Source organism: Strongylocentrotus purpuratus, unplaced genomic scaffold (genome assembly GCF_000002235.5).
Source record: "Strongylocentrotus purpuratus isolate Spur 01 unplaced genomic scaffold, Spur_5.0 spur5_scaffold_9, whole genome shotgun sequence".
Lineage (NCBI taxonomy): Eukaryota > Metazoa > Echinodermata > Echinoidea > Camarodonta > Strongylocentrotidae > Strongylocentrotus > Strongylocentrotus purpuratus.
Window position 1 is genome coordinate 572,643 of NW_022145615.1, and position 9,858 is coordinate 582,500.

The 9,858-nt window shown below is 35.4% G+C and overlaps 1 protein-coding gene across 1 annotated transcript in view; it reads right to left on the reverse strand.

Moving 5' to 3' along the window:
- Positions 1 to 6,975: 6,975 nt before the first annotated feature.
- Positions 6,976 to 9,858, reverse strand: part of LOC574601 (T-complex protein 1 subunit gamma) — a 21,681-nt gene continuing 18,798 nt past the window's right edge. Inside the window, exons 15-16 of the mRNA XM_774920.5 lie at positions 9,777 to 9,858; positions 6,976 to 8,728 (exon numbers count right to left, since the gene is read on the reverse strand). The exon at positions 9,777 to 9,858 is cut by the window's right edge and continues 50 nt beyond it. Of these exons, the coding sequence (XP_780013.3) occupies positions 8,630 to 8,728; positions 9,777 to 9,858 (181 nt within the window). The 3' untranslated portion in view covers positions 6,976 to 8,629. The remainder of the gene's footprint in view (positions 8,729 to 9,776) is intronic.

Below are 9,858 nucleotides of genomic sequence, written 5' to 3' on the forward strand. Positions count from 1 at the left end.
GTACTGTTATTATAAACATTTAGGTCAGTCAGGAACCCCATGACTGTTACAAGCCGATCGCCTGTCTGATTATCAAGATATTGATGATTTAAAATCGAAATCAAATTCCTATCGATTTTTATAACACTAGTCTATTTTTATAACACTAGTCTATAACACTAGTCTATGGTAAAACCGGTCACTCAATGATTTTTACTCTTTTGTGGGACTTCACGAGCATTTTAAAGGGCAATTTTTTTAGGGCTTCAATATCATACCACATCACAGACACTGATAAAACGTAGGGCCGTGCATCTCAGATTTAACTTTGTTAAAGGAAACCTAACCCCAAAGAATAAGTGTAGGTATTCTGAAAACTTAGATGTATTCCTGTCCTTTGATGTAAAATATTCCTTACGAAAATGTACAAGAGATATATAAATGAAGATATTCCTGGCATGATGTGATGCCTTTTAGCATGACATGGGCGTAGCCATTTTCTTGAAAATGTGACGTACCAGTTGAAGTTGTACATGTATCATGCACCAAGCTTTAGTTGGAAATAATTTTAAATCAATAACGAAACCTTTACTTTTCATTGAGGAAAAAGTCATAACCTATACACCCTATACACCCTATACACCGCACCGATCAACGACATCATTTCAGCTCACAAGCTCAGTAGCATGATCTACGCAGACGACACTCAGATTTATGCCATATTTCATCCTTCAGAACGTAATGTATTCACTGACAAACTGAACGCATGCATTAAGGACATTAGAAGTTGGGCTGTTCGAAATCAACTTGCCATAAACGATAAGAAAACAGAAGTCACTCATTTCTCATCAAGATTCCTTATTTGGGAGTTAGCATTGACCACCAACTTATGATTTTGTCATCATTGTATACGATATGTATTTCTGTTAATTCATGCATAATTAAATCTTTAGATTAATCATGTAATTTATTGTATAATTGATTGTTGTAAAGCGCATAGAGAATTTATTATTATGCGCTATATAAAAATGACTTTATTTTTATTATTTAGTTGACAAATCTATTTCATCTATGAGAAACCTTTCCCCCAGAAGAGCACCAACTTATTTATGCAATTTGCGTTCTGGCAATTGTAGTACAAAGGATAATAGCAGGTGAATGAAATGCTTCATCACCACACACGTCTGGGAAGGAAGCATCCATAAATTTGAATACATTTACTTGATAAACGACTTCGCATAGTACGTCGCGTTATCAAGAAAATGGCGATGCCCATGTCTTGCTGAGAAACTACATTATTCTTGCTTTATACCTCTCTCATACATTTTGGTGGGGAATCTTGTAGACTAATGGGCAATAAAATAATAGATCTCTCAGAACAAGTAAAGTCATTTCTTGGGGTTCGGTTTTTTTTTTTTTTTTTTTTTTTTTTTTTTTACTAAACCCTGGTCTCGCACAAACATGAAGAGGTCATGAAATACATGAATATGTCCCTACTGCATATGCCACAGGCGCATAACAGTTTCGATTTATATGATAATAACCCGGCATTCCAGGGTCTCCTAACGATCTCTGCCATTCATTGTGTTCATTCCCGACAGCTGGCGCGCGCGCGGTAGTTCGTGTCAACGTTACCAAGGCGACACAGCGAGCTTTTATCCTTGGCACGCGACAGCTCGCATCAAGAGACGAATAAAACAATACCAGGGTAGCCCGTTACGTAACGGACAAGGCACGCGCTCCAGAGAGTGTGGACAAAATGGGTACAATGGGCATTAAGCTCCTATTTCAAGTAGCTTTTTGTGGATATTTTGCTAAAAAATATCGATCGGTCTAAGCACGAGATAGTGAATACACCATTTAGACCAAGCAAAATTGATTCCTAGTTTCTTATCCGGATTTTTTGAAAATGAGGAGGAGGAGGTTGTATATGTTATTCGATATTTTTTTCTGTACATTGAAAATGCTACCGTATATTTCAACAAAATATATATACGTCACTGCTTCATGGGGCTTTAATCGAGGTGGATTTACGTGATGACTTCTGTTACCTCACTTTCTAGGTGTTCTCAAAACAATCATAAAATAACAACATACGTGAGGCGGTCTGAAAAGGAAAGAGAGGTGACGAGAAACTATGAATCAATTGTTTTGACCGTATCTGTCAACATTTATGGTTTCATCATCACTGGAAATAACAACACATTTGACTTTCCTAGAAAAAAAAAATGATTTGGGAGTGACGTTTGAAACTAAACTTTTACGTCAAGCGCAGCCATATTTTACAGAGAAATTGATTGGGTCAGTTCTTGCGTATTTTCTTTTCTTCAGGTCCCCAGGTTGGTCTCCCTGTAAAAACAGTTTTTGTTTCAAATTAATCCAACCATTATCTAACCTGTTATCATTCTTCTTCTTCTTCCTTTTCTTTTCCTTCTTCTTCATTTGCTTCATGTGCCCCTTGGTTCTCATCATTCATGATGTTTGCTATATACTTTCGCTCAAAAATAATGCATTTTTCTTTTCGTTTTGTATTAAGTGCACACTTATGCAGAACCGTTTACTTCGTCTTTGTTCATCATAATTTCAACCACATGCTGTACTGAATCCAGTACAATAACAATAACATACAAACAAAAACAAAAACAGCAGTGACAAAACTTCCTAGGGGGGCATTCATTCCTTCAAGAGAGTTGGAAACTTCGATACGACGTCTGCCTATTGTGTTCCTTATTTAGCTGCGGTTTCTTTAGAATTCAGGCAAGACTCACATAGAACAATCACTCAAGTATACCCCTGTTTCTCCTTTGTTCTGCTATCATTTGCTTATTTCCAAAGGACAACAAGTTCAGCAGCTGTTCTAGATGACCTATAACAGTATAAGAATGCGGAGACCGAGGACATCTAACGCCCTTAATAATAATGCACCTGTTACTATCAAAATATGATTTTAACACAATATGATGTGCGAACTTAACCTTACATTGCAAAATAATCGTTCTTATATGCAGTTTCTTGTTAATTTTGTCGCATTATCATTCTAAATTGATGAGAAGATTGTGTCATTAAATCACCGATCAGAATGAAGAAGAAAAAATGAAGATGAAAATTACAATACTTGTATGCTTGGGTAATCTATAGCTTTGTGTTGAAAGGTTTACTCTGAGAATGCCATGACTTTAATTGAAAAAGAAGATGATTATTCTCTTAGAGAGATTTTTTACACGAAAATTGGTATCCTTTGTATTTTTGCAAAGTCTACTTAAAATGTAGGCCTTCATACTTATTCCAATAGAATGTCAGTACAAAAGCTGTTTCATTGAAAACCACGTGTCGTATTGCGTGATAACGCACCAACTAGATCGGAGCTATTTATTCTTCAGAAATGTGATCATAATTAACTTGATTGCTATTTTTTCTCTAGCTTTCTCTCCCGCAAATTATTGTTGGCAACATTTCCCCAGCTTGTCAATCTCCTAACATCAAGCACGTCCATTACCTAAAACACATCGCCTTCTCAATTGAGAAAGAGGGGACAATTCACTCCTAAATTATCAATTATGTATATAACAAATGCAAATTAAATAACATTTGAATCTTACTCTTTCTTTCATTCCACCTCCCTACTTTAGCTTCACATTCTCTCTTTCTCTCACTCCCTCCCCCTCTCTCTCTCTCTCTCTCTCTTTCTCTTTCTCTTGCACTAACTTCTGCAATCTTATACTTGGCAACATTTTTTCCAGCTGGTCCACCCCTCTCATCGAGTGCTTTCCTACGTAGACCCTGGGAGGAAAACTGGGATCATCCGCCCCACTTCATACAGCTTACAATGTCGCGACAGACTTGATCTAAGGGAAATCTCACCCTCGCACCCTAAAATATACTCTACAAAATAGCTCATGAAGTAAAGGCTTTAAGTATTTCACCCGTATTACTTTGTATGTCTTGGGTATGATGAAGGTATAAACGCATAGAAAACTTTAAGTGTTATGCGTCTCTTCTTGATTCAGTTCTCAAATGTATCCCTGTCATCATGCCCATAATTCAATTGCAGTTATGTATTGTATTATAGCAGCTTATATTCCGTAGATCATATTAATATCTAATTTAGATGATAATTAAAATAACATTTAAGAAAATGCGTGTTTAAGGAGAAGTGAAATGTCATGAAATACCATCTTTCTATGTAGGTCTATATGCTATCCAATTTCTTCTTTATAAAACTGCAATTATTAATGATGTAATGCAATGTGAAACGTATTGTAAGAATTAAGAAATTACTGCAAACATTCAGCCAGTGGCTGCAATGAATTGCTGAAATAAAACCTATTGTTGAATCGAATCAAATTGAATGTATATCAAAATGCAGTACCAACATCCTCGCTTACGTTGTATGTTATCCGCCTCATGGAAAGTACACCCGTATTATTCTACATCTTTGTTCGTCCTCATTTCATGTAAATCTGTTCCTTTTTTCACCGTTTTTGATTGATCTAAGAGGTACAATATTTGCCACATGATAGCCACAGATTTTGAGAAATACACCCTAACAAAATATAATGTTTAAACTACCACCACCCCCTTTCTTTTAAAAAAAATATCTTTTAGGTGGAATTTGGGGCGAGTCCAACCTTGGTGACAGGCTGCTTTGAACAAAAGCAGAACTTGAACAGATAGGATAAACAAAGGTATGATATTTTATACCTTACACTACGATTCTGGGAGATTACGATATTTTGCTAATTTGGTAATTTGAAATACATGTATTTTTGTATTGTATTTATTAAACTTCATTGATGTACATCAATATTCTGTTTATAAACATATAATCACTTTACAATGTAATGTAACAATCAATATTCTGTTTGGGAACATATACATCATATAAGTCAATTTATAATGTAATGTAACATATCAATATTCTGTAAACATATATACCGTATAAATCAATTTACAATACAGTGTTTATAGCAAAACAAAAGGGAAATTATATTCAGCAGAAACACTCTTTATTCTTTTAGTAATAACATGACATAATGCATATAGTAATATAATGTACCACAAAACACCCGAAGATTTAGATATATAAAACATAATACAGCACTTTTCTAAATAAATTATAAGTCATGCAATACAAACTAGGTAATTCAAATCTCTTTCGCTGCGTTATCTTTTATATATATGTTCTACTAGCTCGTGATTTTGGCCAGCCACGGTACAGTGATAGATTAGAAGGATGATAAAAGTCATTTAAAACATGCCTTTTTTCTGACTTAAACTTGTGTAGATTTAAAAGAAACTTTTGATTTCTTAAAGGCGTTGTTTAAAAATGCCGAGAACAATGCCAAATCTGAGATGCATGGCCCTACGTGTGATCAGTGGTTTTTGCGACGTGATGTAATAATGAAGCCCTAAAAAAATTGCACTTCAAAATGATCATGAAGTGCTTCAAATAAGTAAAAATCTTTGAGTGACCGGTTTTACAATACTCATTCCGCCCAATAGACTGTAGTGTTATGTCAAATTCTAATCATAAATATCTTGATATTCGAACATGACTGTGATTGGCTTGGAAAAGACATGGGATTTATTTCTGACCTGAAGGTTTATGATTATGATCGCAGCATGAGCTAAATCCAGGATCTTGTTTAGAATCAGAGGCAAAGTTACACAACGTGGCCATGTCTATAATAATATTTGGATTTCAATAAATTTGCGATAAATGTCTTTCTTTGTTAGAGGATACGCTGATCTCAATGTAAGGATGGTGTGTAGCCCAGTGGTGTATGCAGAAGAAAGCCAAGAATAAAATAAACAATATTGGGCTCTTAACTTTTAGCCCTCCATCTGACCCGAGATTCCTCTGTGATACCAGAGAACAAGAAGAAGAGACATCTTGTGTCATCATAGTGCTAATACCTTACATCCCAACAAGGATAAAAAGAGCGGCGACTACAAAGCACTTACGAAGAAAGGGTGTTATTAACATCATCCGGCCATGTTGTAGCGCGATAGTTTGCTATTCATTGTTATACGCTTAGCAACCATTTGTTGCTAACTCAATTTCCTGTGATTGTCGCAATTATTGAATGCTTTGTTGGTTCATCAGAATTTCAATCCAACTCTTGAAGCATATCAAGAGAACAATTATCAAGGAGATTGCAGAGTGGAAAGGAATTCTCATCATTTTGATTGTACAACCCTTTGCATTATTCTGTATTAGATTAAAAAGGGAAACGTCGTTGCCATACGGACAGCGTAAAATGAGACATTTGCAGTTTCCTAGAGTTCCGACACAGAAACATATGTAGCACTTAGTTGTATTAGTCTTGTATAAAATCACAAAAGAATCTACAAAAAAAAAAAGCAGAAGTGAAAACCACTGTGTACTGAATAATGCATTATACTAAGGAATACAAAGGAATAAGGAGAAAACAATCGCATAGTTGGAGACAAGGTTTACAGCGATGGAATACATTGGAAAATCAAGCAAAAATGATGAACGTAAAATAAATCTAAAGAAAATATCTTCGTTTTTATGGTTGTACCATGGAAGTAATTTCCTATCGGATTGTACTGTAATGTACATGTACTGTATGTGTAATGCTGGTGGAAAGCAAATTCCCTAATTAATGACCATGAGTGAAATACATGAACTATTAATCAAACCAAATATCTTATCAACATGAAACCCAAAACAACCGTTTGTCAGAGCTTGATAAAGCTACATTTCCTTTTGTCCAGACTTTCTTAATGATTTATATTGATCTGTCAAGTCTATCACATGATATCACCCCTCACTTCTCCCCCATCTCTCTCTCTCTCTCTCTCTCTCTCTCTCTCTCTCTCTCTCTCTCTCTCTCTCCCTCCCCTCTCTCTCTCTCTGTCCCCCCCCCCCCTCTCTCTCTCTTCTTTCTAACCCAGTTCCCTTTTTCAAGCATTCTTTACCGAAGACAGCTAGAGAATCCATATTCAAACATAAAAAAAGCACAAAAATCATTTTCTCTGCACACATCACAACAATTTATTGACTTGTACCACTGACATGTTTGACTTAAATAATATGCACATTGCTCTTCAGAACTTCACTATAAAAAAAAGAAAGCCACAAGCTCTTGTATGGATACGGTAAGTATTTCCCAAAAGGCCATTCACGAATCTTCAATACCAGTATGAAGTGATGAGCTAAATCCACTTTCCCATTAGTCACAGTTAACTCTGCATAACTCAAATTCCCCCAAGTTAAATCAAATTTGGGTCAAACTATATGAAATGTGTAATTTACACCTCATAAGTCTAATTTTGCATAAATCAAACTATTTTTTTTGGTGGTCCCAACCCATTCCACTTATGAAAAGTTAACTGTACAAATATCGTTCATATATAAATACAAGAAGGTATACACATGAATTGGGAATAACAGGGCTGTTGAAAGACCTCACAGGTACTTCAATAGCAGCTCATCTCTACAAAGCCTGAAGTTGAATGACCTATGTGACATGGCTAAGAGAAAGATCCTATATTACAAACCTGTCACTATGTCTTTTATTTTTCCATAAAAAGTGACTCAGGCAAAAACACTACAATATTCCTGAAGACATGTTTGGCCTAATGTGGCGTGCATGTGTGCTGCAACATCAACCCTCTGCACAAACAAACAGAGAGTGATAATAAAGTATAAAAGATAACAAATAATACCACTTCAAGCATTGCTTATATTCATTATTAGAAAACACCATTACAAAATACATCAATATCAATTCATTTGCTTCACATTTTTTCTCCCAAAACAGATACATTCAATATCTGAATGTGATCATCCAAAAGGTCTTTTAAGACACATTTATTGGGTTAGGTTATACTTCACTCATAACAGTATTTACTACCATCAGTGGAATGAAGGTCACAGTTTAACAGACAAAGTACTGGTTCATGTGAGATATAGGCTACAGTATATGAGGGATAAATTTACTGTTACATCGTGTTCAATCTTCATCATGTTCTGTCAATGACCATTTATTGTACGTCTTGTTATTATGGTAAGCCTATCAAAGAATCACTGCGGTACGATGGAATGACATGAGCACAGTGTCTTTCACATTTGTGTATCTCATAACACATAAATGAGACACTATTACTCAGGGCTATTTGTTGGACCTCAACTTGCCATTCATTAACACACACAATGTTTTTACTATTACCGCATAAGGTTTATATTTTATAGCATCAGATGAGAACAAGGCATCAGAAGTAAAAGAACTAATGCAGGGGGGGGGGGTGCACATCTATTGTGTGAGCCAATAGAATGCCTCTTCACTAAATAAATTTAGGATAATTTGTAAATTTAGTTTCTTCTTCTAAACGAAGGAAGGTGGTACTTAAATAGAGAGAATATTGTGAGTGGGGTTCTCTTCCTGAAACATTTTGACATAGTTTGAGGCATGTGCCTCAACTTCAGGAGGAATGCATTTATTTCTAATGGGCTCGATATAGGAATTCTTCAAACAACCCACCATATCTTACTGGGTCTGAATGACATCTATGTCTGTGTTGGTGCAATACATACAAAGACACCTTAATGTATTAGCTTATGATAGCTTAATCTTACACATCCACTAACTATAGGAGACTACTGATTGGAAGTCAAGACGTGTTATTCAGTTGTAGGGGCAACCGTTCCTGCACCTTCCCTCTCACCAGCCTTCTTAGATCCTGACACAATGTCATCAATGCGAAGCAAAAGCATAGCAGTCTGACATAAGTAAAGAGAGAGAGAGAGAGATGTACATTTGGTTAGAATAGTATATCATTATATTAAATTTTCATCTGATCAAGTCTAGAAACTATGTTTCAGAACACATTGAGGGAGAAAGGAGAAGGGATTTTTTTGACAAGGTACGATTGTCTGAGGTAGTGGTAAATGTGTCCTTAGAATAAACTACCAATTGTACCAATATATTTTTTAAAACCATGAACTGTGAGACCTCACATTGTCTATTCATGAATGTTGCTTTATACAGAGTTGAATGACCCCTATTGCTGTTTGTTTACATTTCAATATCTTGAAGCAGATTCTCAAGTCCATTCGGGCTAGGGTAAACTGATTTTCCAACTAATGATTTGCAACTATAATAATCTCTTCAAATATACAAATACAGGTAGAATTAAACATCTCCAGGAGAGAAAGAGAGAATCAACTCTGAAAATTGACAAGGAGATGATTATCAAAAGAAAGTTTAAGGTAGTACAAAGTTTTGGGAAATTTTGAAAATTGGGTGGATAGTGATTCTTGACAATTTTGATATATTTGGATGCCCCTGTGGATGTTTTATAAGCACTAGAAAATTTAGCCCCTAAAACGCTTCTGCTTTTGAGAAAAATCTAATATACAAATTTACTGGTGCTCCTGGTAAATTTTGATAAATTTCAAATAGCGCCTACGACCGTACAATGGTAGCTGCGACCATGAAAATCTCAGAATATGTAGTTGTGATATATAATTTTCAAACAGGAATAGCTAATCGGTCAATTTTAGTCAAGAAACATGGTTTTATAGCGTAATTAATATCTTGACCTTGAGAGGGAGCTATACAACATAGAGAGTTTATTATTTACAATTTCATAACTTTAGACTCGATTTCAAACGCGACAACGATCACTGAATATTGTAGGATCGCATATGCTTCCAATATGTTCATTTGAACAAAATTCATGACCCCATACCAAAACTTTGTATTACCTTTAACAAAGAAAGAGAATATAAATTGAAAGAAACCAAACCAGATTGACTTGTAGCTTACCTCAATGGCTGTCTTGTATACCTGTGCCTTGACTGCATATGGATCCCAGATACCCAAGACTTTCATATCAGCAATTACGCCC